Raw genomic sequence first — 24,220 nt, forward strand, 5'->3', positions numbered from 1 at the left:
ATACCTCATTATTCTTTTTACAGCTTGCCATGCATTTGTTGTGGGTTTTGCCACCAATCTACTCAAAATGCTTACTGCATTGGATATGTCTGGTCTTGACCATTGTGCCAGGTACAACAGACTTCCAATGATAGATTGATAAAGGTCTGGGTCTTGAAAATATGTTTCACCTATATTCTTTTGAAAATCTACTACCATTGGAGTTTGGACACTTTTGCAATTGTCCATGTTATATTCTTTTAATAATTGCTCAATTTTCTGTTTTTGGTTTAGCAGAAAACTGCCATCTTGTGCCCTTTCAATTTCAACTCCAAGATAGTTTTTAATATTTCCCAAATCTTTCAATTGAAATTCTTTACCAATTTCCTTTTCAAAGTCTTGAATTTGTTCCTTTTTACTTGCCATCAAACAAAGATCATCCACAAAAGCTAACAAAATCATTTGTTTTTCTCCTGTTCCCTTTGTATACACACATGGATCTGCCAAGCTTCTTTTAAAACCTTGAGATTGTAAAACTTCATCTAAACATTGATTCCAATTTCTGGCTGACTGTTTTAGACCATAGATGGCTTTGTTCAATTTATACACCATTCCAGTTTTTCCACTTTCATACCCAGGAGCCTCCATCATGAAAATATTTTCCTTTAGTTCTGCATTTAGGTAAGCAGTTGTGATGTCAAAATGATTGACTTCAAATTTCTTTAATGCTGCCAATTTCAAAGCTAATCTTACGCTCTCTGACCTAACAGTAGGTGCATAGGTCTCATCAAAGTTCAAGTGCTTTCTTTGTGTAAATCCCTGTGCTACTAAACGTGCCTTGTATTTTACTTTACCAGACACTAGAACTTTCTTTTTGTATACCCATCTGCAGCCAACTGCTTTCTGATCTTTAGGCAACTGTGTTGGTGTAAAGACCTTGTATTTTGCCATTGAATGCATTTCCTCATCCATTGCCTCAAACCATTTTTTAGATTCAGCTTTTGGCAATTCCAACACATCCTCTAAACATTGAGGTTCATAACTTACATGACACACTCTCACTTCCCCCACAGTGAATCGCTCTGGAGGTATGCCTTTTGTTGCCCTTTCAGAACGCCTGGGTACAAAGATTTCAGTTTCCCCCTCCTCTCTCTCTACTTTAGGACTTAGAATGTCTGCTTTCTTTTCTGGACTCTTTGCTGATTCTTGTGATGGCTGCAAACTGTGTTCTGTCTCCTCACTATCACTTAGTGGCATGATTATCTCTGTGTTTGCATGTATTCTCTCCCAACCATCCTGTTCTGCAAACTCTGCTGACCTGGAAATTACAACTTTCCCATTGTTAAGTGCAAATCTATATGCCTTAGAACCAGGTTGGTATCCAACAAATCTCAGTTTCCTTGCCTTAGGCTGACCCTTTCTTCTTTGTCCCTTTGGTATATGCACCCATGCGTAACAACCAAATACTCTTAAATGAGACAACACTGGTTTCTTTCCAAACAGTAGATAATATGGAGTGTTGTTCATGACAGAACTCCATAATCTATTCAGTATATAATTCGCTGTTAAGATAGCCTCCCCCCAGAAATGCTTTGACAATCCTGAATCCTGTAACAGTGAGTCCTTCATGGTTTGTAACACACCATTCCTCCGTTCTGCCACACCATTCTCACTGGGGGAGTATGGGTTTGTTTTGCGATGCCAAATGCCTTGCCGCTTCAGACAACGTTGAAAAACACCTGCAAGAAACTCTCCTCCTCTATCTGTTTGTAACTGAGCCACTTTGTAGGAAAACCTCCTCTCCACCCAAGCAACCCAGCTTTTAAATGTCTCAAACGTTTCATTTTTGGATTTGAGCAAATAGCAGAACCCATACCTTGTAAAATCATCTACTATTACCAGTACATATTTTGCCCCTCCTAGGCTTTGTGGCAGTGGACCAATTAAATCTGCATGCACCAATTCAAATGGTTTTTTCGTTGACCTATTACTCTGTTTACTAACAGGGTAAGCCTTTGATTTTGATACTTTGCACGCAGCACAATCCAAATACTTGCCACACTGTTTTATGTTTAACCCTTCACACATTTCAGGCATTTTGGCCAAAGCTCTGAAATTTGCATGACCTAACCTTCTATGAAGTAAATGTATACAATTATCATGCACTGGTTTGTTATACATTGCAGTATTTACATTATCAGAGATATTTTCTTTAGGTAACATGACATACAGCCTGTCCTTTAACACACCTTTCGCACAGAGAATTCCATTTTTTTCTACTTTGCAATACATTCCTTTAAATAACACAGAATATCCATCCTGTGTAAGAGAGGAAACACTTAAAAGATTGTACTCTAAGCCTGGCACCAGTAATACCCCATCAAATGTTTTGTTCATGCTTGGCACAAACACTTGCCCTTGACCATGAACTGCAGATTTCTTTCCATCTGCCAAACTAACATGGTCTTTAGAAGTTGGATTCAAAGTCACAAAATCTTCTTTTCTGTTGGAGATATGCTGGCTGGATCCAGAGTCTAGGAGCCAGGTTTCCTTTTGCAGCTCATCAACTGCTCTCACCACTGAAACAAACTGCTGACGTTTGCCTCTTGTTAATCGCTGGTTCCTGGGTTTCTCAGCCCCTTCTTGCAGCTGAGCCATACAATTTCTTTTCAGATGCTGTGTTGATCCACATCTGTAGCAACGCTTTACAGCCAGAGCTCTCTCTACTCCTCCGCTGGTCGCTGCCTCCTCCATGTCTTTTTTTCCTCGCAAGCTTATTTTTGCACGGGCACATTCCTGTGCTTTATCAGTCCGTTTCTGCTCCTCTTCGAGAAGCCTCCCAGTAAGATAATGCAAAGTAAGCTCTCTTTCTGGCATTGATTCTAAGCTGGCAACAATCATATTCCAGGAATCATCTAGGGAGCTTAGAATAATATATACTTTGTTTGCTTCTGAAAAAGTCATTCCTCTTACCTCCAGTTCTGCAAACAAAGTTCTCATGTTTTGCAAGTGCTGAGATAAACTTTCCCCCAGCTTCAAGCTAGCTTTGTATAGCCTTCGGGTTAAAGCAATCTTGCTGCCTGGAGTGTCACGGATATAAATCTGTTGCAAAACATTCCAGCATTCACTGGATGTTGTTAACCCACGAATGTGGACAAGTTGGCTGTCTTCCAGACCCAAAATTATACATGCTTTAGCTTTTTCATCAGCTCTCAGCTCTCTTGCAGTAGGGTTTACTGGAGGATTACTGACTGCATCCCAGAGACCTTCCCTCCGGAGGTACATTTCCATTTTAATGCACCACGTTAGGTAGTTATGTTCATTTAGTCGGTTCAAAGGAATTCCTCCACTCACCGCAACTGCTGCCTCGGCTTCCATATCTTTTGGTGTTCTCAGGCCTCGTTACAAAACCTTCAACAGCTCAAGAAGATGCCTTAAGCACTGCTCACCAGTGGATCCACTCAAACAGAATCAGAGCTTTCAAGTCAGCTCTGGGCCCATAACCTGACAGAGTACGCGCTTCCCTTCTTCCAGTCCAAAGAAAGACACAGAGTCTGCTGGTCCAATTAATCATAAATATATTTTCTAGCAACCATCCACCACCGACTACATCAACTACCCAACCACAACATGAACATTACCTACAGAATATATACACAGGGTTTTCAACCTGACCAGCAACATCCCAGGTGCTGCTAATCAGCACACCCTGGCTGATGCAATTAGCTCTCTTCATTTCAGGAGCTTGGTTAACCCTTACCATTCAGGTCTGTAAAATCCTTTTTACTTACAGTGAATACACTGACATTTTTGACAGCAATTACATTAGACCACTATATTCTGCGGTCTAGGGGGCTGTCTTCATGCCTCCCTCCTCAACTCTGTGTTTTCTCTCTCCTGGAGAGGTGTCGGGTCATCCCAATGCCAAGGAGGAAGTGTGGGGTTTCTAGGTGGCCATCCTGGTCCTGGTCCTGGAGGTGCCTCCGCCCTCTTCTTGGTGGGAGGCGACCAATCGCTGGTTACCTTCCACCAGGTTCTGCCCCCAGGTTTGCCCTGGATTGACCGCGGAGCCACGTTACACAGCAGAAGCACCCTGTTGACGTCACTCCCTTCGAAAAAGTCAGGGTAAATCCCTGACTTTGTTCAAAATGCAGCATCGCGGGGAAGCCCTGCGATGGTTGCGAACCTGCGCCTGCGGCATCTAACTGACAGGGCACAGATCCACCATCACCATGGAGCTTTCCCCATGTGTAGACAGCCCCTAGGAAAAGGTAGGGCAAGGCAGAGGGAAAGGTTGGAAGATGAAAATCACTCACAGGTGGTATATCACCCCTGTTAGACTGCACCATATTAGTGGTAATATATCCCCGCTCTGTTGGCGTGGTTACTCAGTTCCTGGCACTTATATTCATCTTTGGTGGGAATGTCAACAGGTCAAAACTTTTTGGTCAAGGGTTTTCCAAACCATTACAAACATTATTCATGTTGAAGTAGAAACTGAACCAGCACTGGCTCTACTTTCTATTTTTAGGAATGCCAATAGAAACATTATTCCGAAAGCCTTGGTCACCCATTTGCTGGTTGCAGCCAGGTGGGAAATTGCCCAATTCTGGAAAAGTGACAGAGCTTTTGACCATCAACGCTGGTTTTATAAGATTTGGAAACTAGCTTTAAATGATAAATTGACACAACATAGCAGGTTAGCAAGAGGAGAAATAACATCAGACACATTTGTGGAAAACTGGTTGGACTTCTTCACATTTATTAATATGAATCCTGGCGAACCTAGACCCCCAATGACTCAGGAATCCTTTTGGTCAGAGGTTCTAACTTAACCTGCATCTTTTTCTGTACCAAGTGCTTATTGAAGGAATGAACACCCATGCTTTTTTATAGTGGTGCTGTGGGAACATCTATATTGTTGAGTGTTTTCTTTTACTCTGTGTGTTTATTGTATTTGTCCTTACTTGAAAATCAATAAAAATAGTATTAAAAAAAGAGAGAGAGGGAGGGTCTGAGAACTGGCAAGGAGCTCTGTGAATACTTGACCTTGGTTATCGCACATTCATAAAAACACGCACATGTATACACACATATACGTGTATACACGTGTACTCAACGGGCGCATTGTTGTTGTTTTAATCTTGGCCTGAGAGTCATGGTGTGCCGCAGGGAAGTTACCCTTTACATTTACAAAGGTGGGAATTAGCAATCAACCACAGACTAAGGCTTAGATAAAAAGAAAATGTGTTTTATTACTAAATATAGGAAGGTTAATGAAAACAGAGATTCGGTACAAAATACTGTATGTAGGAAATCAAACAGAAAGCAGCTTGGTCCAACAGCTTCTTTGATTAACCCTACAAAAAGGGGACAGCAAGGCGGTCAACTGTAGTGCCGTAGAAGTGTAGAGGAGAGGAGGAACTTATCGCACATACAGAGCTGGGAGGGAACTAGGAAAATAAGCGGATACCCAGGAATCACCACAGGGAAACACAATGTGCATGATTGGGTTGGCAGGGGAGAGGAGAGGGAGACACAGAGAGGCAGATTGACAAAGGAAGTTAGAAATGAGGGACATGGAACAGAGCTACTTGCCTAACCCTTGAGGGATTGTTTTAACAGTGCAGGTTCCTTTTCTGGATCATGGTGTGGGGGTGGGGGTTCTGTGAACTAGGGGCCAACAAAGCCCTTGGCTCTGTGCATTTTGGGGTTTTGTTGGCCATTGCTTGGAAGGTAAGTACAATGGCATCTGTTCCTTCAGACTCCTGATGATAGCAAAATAATAGAAATAGGTATGGGGAAGTGGGAAGGGTGGAAGAAGGTACGAAGGAAAGGAAAGGAGCTAACTGTAGAGAAAAAAACTTACTAGCTGAAAAACTTGAGTCTGGGAAAGAGCCCCCTTCCCCCCCCCAAAGAACTAAATGAATAAAGGGGAGTCTCAGTTAGATGTGCCCCATATCAAAGGGGCAGGATGCAAAATTGAAAAGAGGATCTAGATCTTCCTAACATGGCTAGCCCAAGGCATTTTGCTGCCGGAGGCAGAGCAGCAAATCCTCCCTCAAAATCAATGTGCATAGTCCCCAAGGCTAGCCAAGTTATTTTGGCACCTGAGGCAGAAAAGAAAAGGCGGGAAAAATCCCACCAGTGTCTCTCTCCTCCCATGACAATAAATTTACGGTCATACGCAATTAAAGAATTTGTTCCTTTTTCATCACACCTGAACATAAGGACATAAGAAGAACCCTGCTGGATCAGACCGAGGGTCCATCTAGTCCAGCAGCCTGTTCACACAGTGGCCAACCAGCCATCGGCCAGGGACCCACAAAGCAGGACATGGTGTAATAGCACCCTCCCACTCATGTTCCCCAGCAACTGGTGCTCACAGGCTTACTGCCTCTGACACTGGGGGTAGCAAATTGGTGGCCATCACCACATCTTGTGGTGGTGAATTCCATCATTTAACTATGTGCTGGGTGAAGAAGTACTGCCTTTTATTTCTCCTGAATCTCCTACCAATCAGCTTCATGGGATGACCCCTTTGGGTTCTAGTATTATGGAAGAGGGAGAAAAACGCATAATTTTGTACACCTCTATCCGGTCTCCCCTTAGAATCCTTTTTCCTAAGCTCTTTTGCTATCAGTACCTCATGCAACATTGAATAGATCATCTAGGCCTGCTTTGGATGCAGCAGGATTCCATATCCAAGCTCTAGGTGGAAAGAGCTAGCACTCTTCAAATACTTAAAAGGTTGTCACACAGAGGAGGGCCAGGATCTCTTCTCGATCCTCCCAGAGTGCAGGACACGGAATAACGGGCTCAAGTTAAAGGAAGCCAGATTCCGGCTGGACATCAGGAAAAACTTCCTGACTGTTAGAGCAGTGGGACGGTGGAATCAGCTACCTAGGGAGGTTGTGGGCTCTCCCACACTAGAGGCATTCAAGAGGCAGCTGGACAACCATCTGTCAGGGATGCTTTAGGGTGGATTCCTGCATTGAGCAGGGGGTTGGACTCGATGGCCTTGTAGGCCCCTTCCAACTCTGCTATTCTATGATTCTATGATTCTATGAAATCTGCAGCCTTTACTAATGCTAATGACTGCTGATAAGCAATACCAGTAGGGACACCATACTCTGGCATGGTGCTTTAATTCTTCAGTTGCAACAACTGGCCAATACAAATGGGTTTGCCCAGAATGGCTGTGTGCAGAAGGAGCTGGGTTTAGAGTAAGGCATTGGCATATATCCAGTGTCCTCACATCTCTGTAGGCATTGGGGGTACGTATGGTGCCCCGTCTAGACTACACCGTAAAATAAGTTAAGAAATACATGCCGAGTCATATTGCCCTGGTTTCTCAAGCCTTCATGTCACTTTCCCTGTATTGCATTTTAGAAGAAGGCGGTATGAGCATTATACATAAAACCACCATGAGGCTGAGCCATGGTAGCAACCCATTCACTGGACAGTGTGACTTGGGGTGGACATTTCTGTTCTCACCTGTAAGGACCATTCTGTTTTCCACCTGTAAGGACCATTCTGACACAGGCCTTAGCTATACCAGGCTTTATCCCGGGGTGAAACCTGGGATCATCCCTGTGTGTCCAGATGACGCACAGGGGATCCCGGGATCAGGGAGGGATCATCCCTCCTTGCCCTGGGATACAGCCCTCCCCTTCGGGCCTGGTTTTTCCACGGTCTTGGGCTGAGCCTGAGACCACAGAGCGTGTGGCCCGTTTCCGCAGGTTTACTCACGCGGAGCTGGGAGCCACGCCCATCGGGGGTAGAGTAGGGGAAGCGGGGAAAGTAGTCATTTTTTTTTTTAAAAAAAAAAAACTTACCTTTGTGCATGACCGTTTGTGCTCTCCGTTTCCTTTAAAAAAGAAAAATGGTGGGCGTGACGCCTCTCTTCCTGAGGTCGTCACGCCTTACGTGTAAATGGAGGAGGGGCTCGCGTTAATCGCAACGCCCCTCCTCTGTCCTGGACCTTCAGGTAGGTCTAGCTAAGGTCCCGGTTGCCTGAAAGCCTTTTTCCCCCTTGCACAGTAATCAGGACCTTTTTGTTGTTATCTGAAAGATGCTTTCAAACATGCACATTTTTGTATAGGACCGTTGAGGGTGCAGCCCTATAGGGATAGCAGTAAGCTTCCAAACTCGGAGACTTATGGCTATCCAAAGTAGAGCAGGAAGAATGGCAGAGGTGACTTTCGCCTCCATGCACCTGCCGCTCTGCATTTTAGTTAGACGGGTGTGTTCTCTGAAGGATCGAGGAGTGGGAAGGAAGGAGGCTGGGGAGAACTGAGGATATAGCATAAGCCATCCCATCCCTACCCACTGGCATGTCCCCTTCCCTTCCCTCCAGGGTCGCCTTGGTGACCTCGGAGAGGCAGCCAGCACAGTTCTCTTTGCACCAGCTGCAAGGGGGAGCTCAGACGTCTAGATCCGAGGTCAGCATTTTGTTTCTGACTTCAGATCCCAGGATCTGAACTACCCTATACAACCCTAGGCTCTATCTATGGGGCATCAAATTGCTCCCTAAAGTGTCTGTGTGCACATTTTAGAAATGTATGCATTTTCGCTTTCACATTTTGTCCTTGGACATATTGACAATGCCTCTTCATCCACTTATTGCAACTGACCCCATGCCACTAATCATCCCCTATTGTGTCCACTGGACAACACCCACTGTCTGCAGTAGGAGCAAGGGCTGAGACCAGCTCTACCTTTGCTATCCTTGCTGCGGACACGAGTCAGTACCAGCCACCAGAAGCATAGGAAAGAGCTAACTTTACTTCCAATCAGACTGCGGAGCAACTATCCAGTAGCGATCATCTACCCATTACATTCTGTAACTTTGATTTTCTTGTGCAGGCCAATGGGAAGGCAGGACGTAAATTTAATAAATAACTGTTGCTACAGCAAATTCCTTGAGATAGCTTTCCTTTATTTTATTTATTTATTTATTTATTTATTTCATTTTTATACCGCCCAATAGCCGAAACTCTCTGGACGGTTCACAAAAATTAAAATCATGAAGAGCATAAAACAACGAACAATCTAAAAACACAAATACAAAATACAAGATAAAAAGCACAACCAGGATAAAAACCCCACAGCAAAAATTGATATAGGTTAAAATATGGAATTAAAACAGCAAAGTTTAAATTTAAGTTAATAGGTGTTAAAATACTGAGAAAATAAAAAAGTCTTCAGCTGACGACGGAAGGAATTTATTTATTTATTTATTTCATTTCTATACCGCCCAATAGCCGGAGCTCTCTGGGCAGTTCACAAAAATACAGTGTAGGCGCCAGCTGAACCTCTCTGGGGAGCTCGTTCCACAGCCAGGGTGCCACAGCAGAGAAGGCCCTCCTCCTAGTAGTCACCTGCCTCACTTCCTTTGGCAGGGGCTCACGGCGAAGCCCCATTCTTTCAACTAGAGGTGGATGAACTCACTAACACTATTACTCTTGCGTAAGTGGGGCATTTATAGCTGCTATTTATGCAACGGGCAGAAACATGTAATTTCCGGAGGCTCCATTGTGGCACACAATGGAGGCTCCGGACGATCGCTGATAGCTTCCAAGCGCTCATCAAATGTGCCCCAGGCACCCGACTGGTTTCCAGGCGGGTGGATGCAGAAGAGTCCGTCAGACTCCTAGTCGGGCACCCGCAACATCTCTGTCAAGACACCACGACTGTTCCCAGTGAAACCCATGCAAATGTCATTACTTCCAAGTTTCCAGAACAATTATGTCACTGCATGGCAAGGTGCTCACTGCGCAAGGAAGGTGTTCAAGTGCTCCTGCGACTTTTATCTCGCTGAGCTTCTGCTTTTATAATTTACACTTCCTGTTGCTTTTTCTTGCCAAAAGCATTTAACAACAACAAAAAAAAAAACCAACGTGTACAAGTTTAAACCTTTCAATTTGAAATGTATTACTCTTTTATAGTCAAATATCTGCAAGGCATAAAATACACAAATTGAAATGCCACTTTTAGACGTAGCTGGAATTCTAAAGCTTTCTTTGGCCAAGGGGTGGTTCTTTTGCTGTGCTGCTGACAGAGAACAGACTTTTGTCTCTTGAATGCCATTCTCCATCAGTGTAAGACCCTTTGGCTTTATTTCCTTTTAACATTGTTCTTATTTTGATTTGCCCTAGTTTGCCCAGTCAATGACCTCCCTCCTTTCAGTTGGCTTGCCTTGTGAGTAGCCATGTTTCAACCAATTGGGCTGGTATGCAGTGGCGGATTCTGGCACTGTGTAACTTGTGTACAAATTTTAACCTGCTCTGGATCACTGGAGCTGTTTGAAATAATGATAAAAACACCATTTTAACTGGAAGGGGGTTCAGAGGAGAGCAAAGAGGATGATTAGGGGTCTGGAAACAAAGCCCTACGAGGTGAGGCTGAAACAACTGGGCATGTTTAGCCTGGGGAAGAGAAGATTGAGGGGAGACATGATAGTACTCTTCAAGTACTTGAAAGGCTGTCACACAGAGCAGGGCCAGGATCTCTTCTCGATCACCCCAGAGTGCAGGACATGGAATCATGGGCTCAAGGTACAGGAAGCCAGATTCTGGCTAGACATCAGGAAAAACTTCCTGACTGTTAGAGCAGTATGACAATGGAACCAGTGACATAGGGAGGTTGTGGGCTCTCCCACACTAGAGGCCTTCAAGATGCAGCTGTCAGGGATGCTTCAAGGTGGATTCATGCACTGAGCGGGGGGTTGGACTTGATGGCCTTGTAGGCCCCTTTCAACTCTAGTATTCTATGATTCTGGTCCATAGCAAGTGTAAGATGCCAGGGTCTGATTTACCTCATTGAAATACATAGAAAAGTGAAGCCGGGGATTTCAGAGAAATCCACAATGGGACCAAATGAGTTTGGATAGTAATGAAACTGGCTGGTGGATTCTGCACTGGAGTGGGTTTTCCCCCTATCAGGCAGAGACTGTGAATTTGCAGACTGTTATCCTAACCTTTGGGAATTTTGCACAGATTTCATTGTAGAAAAATGTGCAGCTTTTTTTTAAGTAAACAACAACTGGCCAAAAGGTGCATTTCCGCCATAAGCATAAGTGTGAAAATGCACTTTTCGAGGGGAGGGAATTTGTGCATTTGCACACATGGAAATTTGTGCAACCACAAATTCACATTTGCGCAAATTCGGAAACTGAAAACAATCTGATTCTGTTGATGGGCAGATAATGGAAGAAAAAACCTGACAATCCATGAAACACAGATGGAACAGATTTTGCACAATTCGTACATCCGTAAGTGAAACTACAAAACACCTAAGTTAATTGAAGTATATTCTATAACTTCTCAAAAATATCACTCGATATACCACTTAAAGAGTATTGGAGTAGAGGGTTTTTTCTGTTTTCATAAAAACAAAGAAACTGTATATCTCTGTGTACACACACACACACACACACACACAGAGAGAGAGAAAGAGAGAGAGAGAACTATTACAAAGAATCCATCAACAACCAGAAAAAAAATGATAGTGATGCCACCCCTATGATTTACTTTAGCATTAGGTTCAACTTACTTGAGTGATTCTCGACTGACCAGCTGAAAGCTAGGGTTATGAAACTCTGTAAAACTTGAACTCCTTGGGGTTCACCAATGTGAATTAGAAAACACAACCATCCCTCCTCGGGAACACATATGTGCAGCCTGTAGGCTGCATGTGGCACTCAGAGGCCTTCAGTGTGGCCCACTTATTAGAATGTAAGCCTATGCGGCAGGGTTTTGCTATTTTATTGTTTTACTCTGTACAGAACCATGTACACTGATGGTGCTATATAAATAAATAAATAAATAATAATAATAATAATAATAATAATAATAATTTATTTATATAGCACCATCAATGTACATGGTGCTGTACAGAGTAAAACAGTAAATAGCAAGACTCTGCCGCATAGGCTTACAATCTAATAAAATCATAGTAAAACAATAAGGAGGGGAAGAGAATGCAAACAGGCACAGGATAGGGTAAGCAGGCACGGGGTAGGGAAAAACTAACAGTATAAAGTCAGAACAACATCAAGTTTTAAAAGCTTTAGGAAAAAGAAAAGTTTTTAGTTGAGCTTTAAAAGCTGCGGTTGAACTTGTAGTTCTCAAATGTTCTGGAAGAGCGTTCCAGGCTTAAGGGGCAGCAGAAGAGAATGGACGAAGCCGAGCAAGGGAAGTAGAGGCCCTTGGGCAGGCGAGAAACATGGCATCAGAGGAGCGAAGAGCACGAGCGGGGCAATAGTGTGAGATGAGAGAGGAGAGATAGGAAGGAGCTAGACAGTGAAAAGCTTTGAAGGTTAGCAGGAGAAGTTTATATTGGATTCTGAAGTGAATTGGAAGCCAATGAAGAGATTTCAGAAGCGGAGTAACATGGTCAGAGCGGCGAGCCAAGAAGATGATCTTTGCGGCAGAGTGGTGATGAACAGAAACCAACGGACTGATGTGAGAAGAAGGAAGGCCAGAGAGAAGAAGGTTGCAGTAGTCCAACCGTGAAATAACCAGTGCATGAACAAGCGTCTTGGCGGAAGAGACAGACAAAAAATAATACATGGGGTTTCCAAGCCAGCTCCTCCTCCTCAATTCCCCCCCCCTCCATACACACACACACTACTGGTTTATTGGGTTGTTGTTGTTGTTTTTGCTGCATCTCCTTTGTTTTCCCTTCCCTTCTAGGCTGGGAAAGGGGGAAGCCCCCTTTTCATACAGCATGGAAAGGAAGCTGCTTGGAATGTAAGGCCACAGCTAGACCTAAGGTTTATTCTGGGATCATCCAGGGTTCGCCCCTGCCTAAGCACTGGATCCCCTATGTGTCACCTAGATGAACAGGTTTGACCCCTGGACGATCCAGGGATAAACCTTAGGTCTAGCTATGGCCTAGGTGTGTGAATGGGAGGAAGTTTATGAATGAAGGAGAAAACTTTTAATTTGGGGAAAATGTGAAATGGGGTACTATGGATGGAAGGAAAGTGAGGGAATAAGGCTATGTCTAACCAGCCCAATAGTCCTGGTCTCGCTGATCATGTGCATGCATTGGTCTGCGTATGTGACACACATGTGCATCACTTTTGTTATATTGCAGCATTTGTTTGAGTGGACAATGTGCTGGGAAGAATAATGAGCAGAGATGTGTTGGAAGACAGAACTCTGTATGCCACTCTGCTTGCCCTCTGGCCCCTAAACTAACATGCTCTCTTCAGGTACAAGGGAAGATGTTGTCCCATCGCTATGTTTGAAGTAAGATTTCACCTGCCAGTTCTGTTGGGTTCTCTCCATGGAATTTAATCTGGATATTCTGACTTGCTTCTTGTTTTACTTGCACTTTGTTGTTAACATCTTCTGTGATGTTATGGTTTATAGTTTTGTAAGCTACTTTGCAAAGTGTTTTCCTAAATGGCTGGGTTAAAAAAAAAATCCTTCTCTCAGACAGCGAAATGCCTTGACCCAGCATCAGGGTTTCAGCCTGTATGGCAATGAGACACAAGAGACAAATGCATACATGCCATGGGAAACAATGCCAAAGTCGTTAAAACACCTTCCATTCTCTTAAAAACATGATTGTCTTTCTCCAGACATCGACGGAGTATAACAGCAAGGCACCAAGAGGTGACAAGGGATTTGTGGCAATATTCACAACCATGTACAACAAAAATGGACATCCTGATTTTAAAGCCTACTTATTAAGAAACGGACAGTAATTGGTGTGTGTGTGGGGAGCTGAGTTTAAGAGCTGTTCTAGATCAGATGTACAAAAGAGCCATTCCTCGGATATGTATTTTTCCAGCCTGTTGTTCCCATGCTGTACAGACTGGGTATATGCAGGAAGAATCATTGTAGCATGAGAGATTTTTGTGACGGAGACTCTGATGGAGTTGACCTCCTGTTGCCAGGCTGGATTCTAGGGCTAGTAGACTGCCAAGAGCCCTGTGGATCATGAACCCATTTCTTCTGGCCCCATTCAGAGGACACCTTAAACCATGGCTTTAACCATGGTAGTTAAGCCAGAAAGCCAGGCTGTGTTCAGGAGACACCTTAAACCATGGCTTTAACCATGGTGAATAAAGCAAAAAGCCTTACTCATCATGGTTAAAGCCATGGTTTAAGGTGTCTTCTGAATGGGCCTACTGTGTATGCCACTGGTGTTGTGGGAAGGTAGCTGGTTACATGTAGCTCAACATGGGATACTGACAGCACTAGCCCTTGGTGACGCTGGGAAGGCCATCATTTGCCACTAGTTACTCTAAAGCTCCGAATCAGCTGTGCCCCCTCAGTCTGTGGAAACTCATTGCTGTGAGGGGACTGCTGGGGTGCTCCCTGTCTGACCCCCCCCCTGTGGTTCCTGTGGTTCTGGTAATCCATGTATGCTGAATGGTGCTTACCACCCCCACCCCCAGTCAGACTTTTACACTCAGTAGAGAGACTTGCAAATAATGCTTGAGGGGTGCAGCAACATTCTGGCATTTGAGGAAGGACTGTGGAAATTTGGAGCAGATGCCTTGGATGGTATTGGTGGTTTGTGCCAGCTTGAGAGACCATTGGCGGATGCCATGACCAGAGCCCTGAGCTAGAGAGGGATGAACGGAAAGATTGAAGGTGTGATGGCTTCCACTGTGGATAGTGGCTAATGTGCTTTGCACGTGCACTGAGTTGGGGCTGGAGGAAAGAGCACTTCATTGATTCCCTAAGCCTCTATACCTATGGGGCTGCATGCCCACGGAATGGATTGTGTCCTGTGTTTTCTGAGCGTGTTTAATGTGTTTAACGAGTTTCATCCCATAGCTTTACACTTTGCACAATCTGCTGAGAGAACCAAAATGGCCCTGGTTAGGCCTCATCTGGAGTATTGCATCCAGTTCTGGGCTCCACAATTCAAGAAGGACGCAGACAAGCTGGAGCGCGTTCAGAGGAGGGCAACCAGGATGATCAGGGGTCTGGAAACAAAGCCCTATGAAGAGAGACTGAAAGAACTGGGCATGTTTAGCCTGGAGAAGAGAAGATTGAGGGGAGACATGAGAGCACTCTTCAAATACTTAAAAGGTTGTCACACAGAGGAGGGCCGGGATCTCTTCTCGATCCTCCCAGAGTGCAGGACACGGAATAATGGGCTCAAGTTAAAGGAAGCCAGATTCCAGCTGGACATCAGGAAAAACTTCCTGACTGTTAGAGCAGTACGACAATGGAACCAATGACCTAGGGAGGTTGTGGGCTCTCCCACACTAGAGGCATTCAAGAGGCAGCTTTAGGGTGGATTCTTGCATTGAGCAGGGGTTGGACTCGATGGCCTTGTAGGCCCCTTCCAACTCTGCAGTTCTATGATTCTATGAATTCTATTGGTGTTAAACTCTGGACCTGTTTTCCTGTACACTTACTCTTTTTGAGAGATGAGTCAAAGTAATCAAAAATGTGTGTGTGTGTTTGACCTTTACAAATCAACTGGCAATCTCTGAACTTTTCATTTCCTTTTTTAGCTCCCAGTGGTAGAAGATTGTGGCAGAGGGAATGAAATGTAATTTGCGGGTTTTAGAATATTATAGGAAGCCACTGAAATTCATAAACTCCATACAGCATGAAGGTTTAGCTGGAATAGGCTTGGAAAGAGAACCTTAACCCTCACTAAAACATTGCTGACTGTATTCAGTTTTTGTTGAAGCTTGTTGTGCTTCCAAACTTCACATGTTCAAAGTCTGGGAAGGAATCATGTATTCTTACTTCTGCCAAGAAATAGAATAATGGCACTGAGTTGTTGTTGTTTTAGTTTTGTGTGATTTGTAGTTGTAAGCCATCTTGTTGAGTTTGATTTTTTTTTTTCATAGGGAGGCAGAGTACACATGTCAAAATAAATAAAATATTAAGGAGACAGATGAAAAGAGCACAGCCAGTGTGACACTTTAGGGATTGAAAACATCTTGGGAGGGCACAAAACATGGATGTGTGATAAATTGTTTGTTGACAACCGGAAAACTAAGACCCTGTGGCTCTGTGATTGTATTGGAAGGTATGCTATTAAAATGGGTGCAAAAAATTACTCCAAAGTGGAGTTTGCCAGGCCCAGCTGGAATGCCACAAAAGCGAAGGCTAAATAGTTGAACAGGTTTTCATTGCTGAGTTCTTACCAATTTTGTAGCACGGAGGCCTTAACACCACTGTTTCCACCTGCTTGTTCTTCTTCCTTTCGCTCTGGCCCAGACAACAGTGGTGGTTGAGAAAGAAGATCAGCAGATGATGTTGCCTGCTTGCTCCCTGTCTCCCTGTCGGTCAAGCCAGCATTTGGTAGCAATGATGAGAAAAAGGAGAAGGAGCAATAGTATCTGGTGACAATGGCAGTGAGAAGGTAGACTCAGGCCATAGCTAGACCTAAGGTTTATCCCTGGATCGTCCAGGGGTCAAACCTGTTCATCTAGGTGACACACAGTGCTCAAACAGAGGCGAACCCTGGATGATCCCAGGATAAACCTTAGGTCTAGCTGTGGCCTCATTGAGGGAGGGCCCCACTGAGGGTGTCTTGCCCAACGGCCCTCAAACCTGGAGCTGGCCCTGCAGGTGTAACTGTTGCCAGGCCTAGAACTGGGAGCCCTCAGATCTTTCCATGGCTGCCCCATGAACTGACTCTCCAGGTCAGAAGGTTTTTTGGATTGTGATGTCTCTTTGGGCTCCAGGGTAAATTCACACCCCAAGGCAACCATCTGGCTCCACCTGACCTGGAAGGACTATGAAGACCTGACATCAGACGTTTCTGCTATGCCTGCTGGCTTGCAAGATGTAGCTCTTTGTCTCCGTTTTCTCAGCAGCAACTTGTAAAAGAAGAAGGAGAAGAAGGAGAAGGAGAAGGAGAAGGAGAAGGAGAAGGAGAAGGAGAAGAAGAAGAAGAAGAAGAAGAAGAAGAAGAAGAAGAAGAAGAAGAAGAAGAAGAAGAAGAAGAAGCAGCTGCACAGAAGCTGACACACATGGCATAATTCAAGTTCAGCCATCCTCTCCACACAGATGCAAACCATCAAAAGGAGAAATTAGGATGTTGCAGAACCATATAGAGAGCTACTTCTAAGCTAAAAGTTTGCCTATAGCTTGAATTCCGGGGAGGGGCTATAGCTCAGTGTGATAGAGCATGTGTTTTGCATGCAGAAGGTCCCAGGTTTGATCCCCAGCTTCTCCAGGTAGGGTGAAGAAAGAATCCCACTTGAAACCCTGGAGAGCTGCTGCCAGTCATTGTCGACAACACTGGCCTAGATGGACCAATAGTCTGACTCTAGTATAAAGCAGTATCCTATGTTCCTGGCTGAGTGGAAGAGAAAGAGCTAAACTTTTCCCTGCTTCTTCTTTTCATTACCATTGCCTGTTTTGGAAAGACAGTTATCCTCCAGGTGGTCTGCAGTTGCCATTCACACACACATACACCTCCAAGCATGACAATTACATCAGCACATGGCATTGTTCCCAAGGCTGTTCTGGGTGGTGGGAGATGGGGGAAATGATCTCCTCTAGTTGGTGGCTTCCAGGAGATCCATTGCCCCATTTGGGTAAGCCTCCCTAAAGAATCACAGCACCTCCACCCCCATCATTCGACACCTGCAAATGGGGCAGCAAAAATGGGGGAGGGGCAGCTTTGGGCTAAGCTTTAACTACCTTATATAAACTTCTTGCCATGTCCCTTAGATTCCATGCAAGTGCATTCTCAGGAAGCTGGTGCACTTATGCCTGTGTGAATCAGGTGGTTGCCAATGGGTTTTTTTTAAAAAAAAAAAAATATCATGAAGGAGTTCCATTGATCCTGAATGTAAAATAGAGTCAAATCCAAGAGAGAATGTATTGGAATAAGTTTTGTGCCAGTGTCCATCATTCCACTTCTCTCCCAACCTTGATGTCGGTCAAACTTGCGCTTTGGATGGTTTAGTCCTCCATGTAATGACTGGGCATAAAACACCTTGAATGCAAATTCGGTGACGTAAGTGGTTTGTGCATCACAGCTTATAAAGTGATGGAAGTGTTGGTCATCTCCACACTTCAAAGGCTCCAATCCAAAGAAAAACACTCAAGCTTAATTCTCTTTGGAATCAATGTGCAGTTTCCATTGCGACAGGAATATTAACATAATTGATGTTGTGCTAATGTTATGGGACCTCTAGGCCCAGTAGGGTTAGCTGGCATGACTGGGATTCCCTGGAAAACCCATCATGCCAGTGAGCGCTATTGGCATTAGGCTAGAGGTCCTTTAGGTTACGTAACATAATTTACATCCGCGCTCATGACGCATTGGACACTGTCCAATAGGACCTAACATCAGTCACAACTATTTTGTCCCATTGATTCCATTGAGATTTTAAGTGTGACCCACTTTCTCTGGACCAGCATATCTTTGGATACGTTTAAACAATCCTACCTGGTGTCACTTTTGTCAAAGCCTTGATAAACTGTGAGCGAAAGCTATTTCGTTATATCCTGTGATTATGTGAAAGCAATGGATAACCTGATTTTATTTATTTTATTTCCTGTCACCATTGAAGCCTTTGGAATGAATTGGTTTGGAAGCTAGATAATTTTTTTAAAATGTATTTTTTTCCTGACTAGGATATAAATTATATCAGATCGATTTCTAGATCTCAGACGTAAGTGTGTCCTTGGCGATGGTTAAGCATTGTATTGTCCTTCTTCTTTAAATGACTAACCTGGACTAACAAATTGGAGCAAGAGGTATTTTGCAAAATTAAACCTGTTTCACCTGAACATGTTTTAACTAGTTAATAAGAAACATCAAAAAGAACCAAAAGAGAAAAGACAAAACCCTGAGGTCAATGAGCATTCTTTTTTGTAAAGCTAGTATTTGATGTTTAAATTTGTTTTTTTGGGGTCTGTCTATAACATAAGTTTTAATAACCTAGCTCAACTGCAGATTTCTAATTTTCAATTAACGTAGGAATAATTTTGTTTGCTAAAATAAAATAAATGAATGAATGACAAGTCTGAACCATGAAATGTTCTAGGAAGAGCTTTTTAAAAACAAATTCCAAATTTTTCAAACAAAAAAAAAAATAACCATGTGGCAACTGTATAGCTCAAGCTTTAAGTATTAACTTTTAACCTTTGACCTTACAGATTTTAACCAATGAAATGTCTCTTTAAACTTTAAAGGAAGCAATGATAACGAACGCCTGGCGATTGCTAGACAGCGAATTCCATATCGGCTTGGTCGAGTAGTTGATGAATGGCTACTCGACAAAGGTAAAAACATTGATTAAAACTTCAGATAAAAAAAATAATTTGAACATAACCGAGTAGTGCTTCGTTGTAACACCAATAAACATAAAACAATAAATATTTCAGTAAAACTAAATTAAAAACAAATCTTAAAACCGTAAAATGTAGAGTAAAGATTTGCATACCGTGTATATAATAATTTCTATACGTTTCAGTGGTACCGCCTGTTTAATACTCTTGCCCTGTTAACTTAAGGTTAAAGGGACTGTTAAATATAATCCACTAACTCAGTCTATGAAGGTACTCATAGCAAACATTAACCAAAACTGATAAATCATTCAGAGATTATGTTACATGTTCCATCATCTAAATTCTTAACTAAATCTCTCTATATGTGTGTAGTTATGAGAGCTTCATTACGGTCCTGAAGCGAACAAACAAAGAAACCAAAAAAAACATTGTTTAAACTGCAGGTTGTCTTAAATAGTGGGCAATATGATTGCCGAACCAAATGAAGTCCCTTTAACGTTTGCTACCTTCTAAGGGGATTTTGGAACAAACACTAATTAAAAGAGAGCTTAAAGTTGTGTGCATGCTTTTATTATGAGCAGAAACCAATCTGCACGAGAGAATATCATGTTTATTAATACTGCAACTAATAATAATGGCTTTGCATTGGTGAGGATTTCTGTTTTAAATAGCAATGTGACATGACTCTTCATTGATATGTGTATCATTCCTTGAAATTGCTTTTACATCAAAAACGTGGTTTTTTTTTATTTTCTTGCTTTTTATTTTAGTCTATAGCCTTGCTGAAAGACAATCAGACATCTCTCTTTTTTTTCCTTTAGCATTTTTTTTATTTCTGAAATACTCAGTATACAGTATGTATCCCATGCCTTCTCAGCATGTGTGTGAGTGTGTGTGTGTGTGTGTGTGTGTGTGTGTGTGTATGTTAGAGGAATACCTCAACATTCATATATCAAGTTTTAGTAAAAGGAATGAGATACTCTTGTTAACATGCTTTAGATATAGATAGCCTTACAAGTGCATATATAGGGAACAGATATACGTTGTTGTACTTGAAGATAACCCTTTATCACTAGGTTTTATTAGACGTAAGGGCAAGTTTACAGACTTCATAGATATACGTTGATGAATGTTTGTTATGAGAGAAACGTTACACGTAAATATTGTGCAATCACTAGTGGTCAGAAACTTGCGCTTCACACACACACACACACACACACACACACACACACCAAATCTAAAACTTGGAAATCCCCCCACAAAAAATGTGCGGTGGATAATTGCAGGAAATAGAAACTGATGATACTAAATAAAGTCCCAATTGGCCTTTTTAATGCACACGAAAGAAGCAGCAGCTTCAATTTAAGAAATTATTCTGCATTCCATGGACACCTCATTAAAAAGCAATGAATTATGAGCAAAACGCCTTTTCTTATAGTTTATTGCTCTCATCCTCCACTCCATAATAATCTGTTAAAATCATCCTCTTTAAGCGTGTAGTGTTCGCAATCAACATTTTTTGCATGTATGTAATACTATCTTTGCAGGGCGTCAGCTCACAATCTTCAATAGCCAAGCGACGATAAAAATTGGAGGAAAGGAGCGGGGTCATCCATTTCAGGGCCAGCTTTCCGGACTCTACTACAATGGCTTGAAGGTTCTGAACATGGCTGCCGAAAGCGACACCAACATTGTGATCGAAGGGAACGTGAGACTCGTTGGTGAAGTGCCTTCTTCTATGACAACGGAGTCAACCGCCACTGCAATGCAGTCTGAGATGTCCACGTCGGTCATGGAAACCACCACCACTCTGGCCACAAGCACAGCTAGAAGAGGGAAGCCACCTACGAAGGAACCCATTGGTCAGGTTAGTCAACCTTGATGGAATTCCTAGATATTTTGCGTCATGAGCTTTCATGGGCACTGCCCACTTCATCAGAAGGAATCTTTGTCATTTTGGTCTTCTTCGTGTTTCTGGTTTCTGGATTTTCTGCAAACACCTGCTTTGACGGGTAGGATTTTTGTGTGTGAAGATATATGGTCATGGTCATGAAGGCTAGTCTCCCATGCAGAAGAATTGCAGTTGCATTGACCATAATGGCACAGAGTTTCAAGCAAGATAGATGTGGTAGAAATGCAGGTGCTTTGTCCATGCTAATAGCCAGGAAAATGTCTGTGCATTGATTTCCTTTCCCATAATGCTCCTTATAACAGTTGTAACTGGAGGAGGTAGAAACCTGTTACTCAGTTTCATGGATGACCATGGCTACAGCTCCACTGGGTTTGGACCAGGGGCAAGACAACTGTATTTTAAGCAACATCTGTCTTAGAACATCCATATGAGCCGTGGTTCTTAATGGCATTATGAGCAGAATAGAGAAACAGGCCTTGGTCCGTTTAGAATTAGGCAAGCATGACTAATTTAGCACCTGTTTGACTACTTTAGAAATGAGGAATGATGTCATTATTTGCTCAGTGTTAATGTCAAGTAAATAAGATCATCTGTATAAGAAGCTGTCACATAATGTGTCAGACTGGTGATCCATACAGTGTACAACTCTCTCCCAAACTGGTTGCATCTTTCCATTGTTTGGGACATAAATCCTTTCCAATCCAGAAGTTTTATAATAGGAGATTGTTCTAGGACGTTGTGCATTCAAACTAGTGTTTTACACTGAGTTGTGGATTCTCGTACGGATTTTAATGAGGAATAATGGTACCAAATCTCTGGATACAAATTTACAGTTATTTATTTATTATTTACAATGTTTGTAGGCTGCTCCACATCCTTGATTTCAGAGCGGCGAACAGCAAATAGGATAAAAGAATAAAGGCACCATATTAAAATGTTATTATATCTCCAAACCCTATTCTGAATCAGACCAAGAACCTTCTGGTGCTTGGGCCAAGTTTGGAATGGGCTCAGATCTGTGCCTTTCCTCCTTCCCAGCCCTCTCTCTGCTGCTGATTCCCCCCCCTTCCCTAAAACGCGCCCTTCCGGGAGCAGGCCTCAAAGCTGGTGGTAACAAAGACGTGCTTATGGCCTGGACATGCAAGGGAGCCTTCACAGATACATCCAGGAAACATTGGGAAGTGATGGAAGCTTAATTTCCTATGATTCCCAGTGTCAGTGGAACCTCCCACACGGGCGTATGGAAGCACCCACACCTTAAAGATGAAGCCGCTGGTGCAGCCAGCCCAACTTTTCACCTCCACTTGGAAGGATAAATTTAGGAATGGTGATGGTAGGGTGGGCTGCTAGGAGGCGATGGGGCCCAGTCTAAAGCAGGTCTGAACTTTAATAAGTTAATTTGGGCTCAGTCCACACACACACACACAAAATAAAAAACCATGTTTAAGTTAGGCCCTTACAAGTGGAACCCGCAACAAAATGTTGTAGTGTTTGAGTGTTCCTGCTAAGTATTCCAGCCAGCCATGGCTTCTTTCAGGAATCTCCATAACATTCCCCCTCTCCGTTCTTTTTCCATCCTCCACACAAAACAGACATGCATCTACCTGTAGCCAGTCGCCACTGCTCAGTCCTATGCTGGCATTTGGGGCATTTGTCTCCACCCCTTTCCTTTAACCCCACCCCTTTTCTTTGTCCCCACCCTTTTTGCTTTTGGCCACACCCACCATTAGAACCCTCCCACCCACCTTAAGCTTCTCTGAAATGGAATCCAGCTCCTTGGATGAAAGAGGTTCAATACCCCATGGGGTGTTTTTAGGAGAAGGAAGCTTTAATCTGAAGATTTGGGGTTTTTTTTCTAATTCTACAAACCTTTTGTTCCCCCCCCCCCGAGCACGCTAATACTACCTCCCCTTTGTTTCTCAGTACCCCCCTTTTAATTATATAGCCGTCCATTAACTCATCACCTGAGTTTGCTGTTAGTATATAAGATATAATTACATCATTACCACATTCACACTCTATAACCGCATGTTAACGCTCTAATATAAATGGTAGTTCCTAGGGGGGTTGGTGAGATCACCCTCCACTGTCTCAGAGATGGTAATAGAACTGGCAGGGAAAGTTCTTTATTGGCTTTTTTAAATTACCCTGCTCTGAAGGCAACGTAATCAAAACTTCCAAACTCTCTCCCTTCAGTGAAGTATAATGTGCTAATTTCATCATGGATGGGCTGCTCTGTGTGAGTTAGCTTTCCCACACAGTGATCCATGGTGAAGATGGATGCAGCGTATGCCCATATGTTTAGCATCACCTCCTCCCCAACTCATTATTATTATTATTATTATTATTATTATTATTATTATTATATATAGCACCAACAACTCATGACATAGATGCTGTGGCCCAGAACGCAGTCTAATGGCTCTTTCAAAACGGTGTTTTCTGCCTCCCTGGCCTAATCTACACCAAGCAGGATATTTTATTTATTTATTTATTTGTTGCATTTCTATACCGCCCAATAGCCGAAGCTCTCTGGGTGGTTTACAGAATTCAGACAATTGACCCCGGAGTGATGGTCCTGCCAGGAGAGGAAGTGACCCTGCACTATGAAAGCGGTCTAAAAAAGGCAGGAGCCACACTACTGCTTCATAGCGGTATTGAAGTGCACTGACAGCTGTTGGGGCCCATTGACACATACCAAATACCGCTTTCATACCGCCTTCATAGAGCCATTTCCTGCTTGGTGTAAATTTGGCACCTGTGATGGCTTCAGATTGCCTCTCTCTCTCTCTCTCTCTCTCTCTCTCTCTTTCTCTCAATGTGTCTCTGAGAATATTTTTAAAGGTTTTTTTTTTAATCTGTTGAACAATCACACACACAAAACCCTGCAGGTGCAACTACATATTTTAAAGACCTCAGTTTCAAGTATTACAACATACTAAAAAAAGGGGGTGGGAAGGAGTAAATTACACATACACTTCAGTAAAGACAGACCAAATATCGAAATATAAGACCATTCGTGAATGGCGCCTATATACCACTCCTTCAAATGTTGCTAGTGTTGTTAGGTCTTTGATCCATTGCATGA

General features: G+C 43.1%; 1 protein-coding gene across 27 annotated transcripts in view; it reads left to right on the forward strand.

Annotated features, from left to right (window-relative positions):
- Window positions 1-24,220, forward strand: part of NRXN1 (neurexin 1) — a 1,218,662-nt gene that overhangs the window by 1,044,508 nt on the left and 149,934 nt on the right. For 17 of the 27 annotated variants that reach the window (XM_063123832.1, XM_063123833.1, XM_063123836.1 and 14 more), the window contains 2 exons: window positions 19,125-19,214; window positions 20,768-21,087. In XM_063123832.1, the coding sequence (XP_062979902.1) occupies window positions 19,125-19,214; window positions 20,768-21,087 (410 nt within the window). The remainder of the gene's footprint in view (window positions 1-19,124; window positions 19,215-20,767; window positions 21,088-24,220) is intronic. The other 10 variants (XM_063123845.1, XM_063123847.1, XM_063123848.1 and 7 more) reach the window with 1 other exon arrangement.

This window comes from Elgaria multicarinata, chromosome 4 (genome assembly GCF_023053635.1).
Source record: "Elgaria multicarinata webbii isolate HBS135686 ecotype San Diego chromosome 4, rElgMul1.1.pri, whole genome shotgun sequence".
Classification (NCBI taxonomy): Eukaryota; Metazoa; Chordata; class Lepidosauria; order Squamata; family Anguidae; genus Elgaria; species Elgaria multicarinata.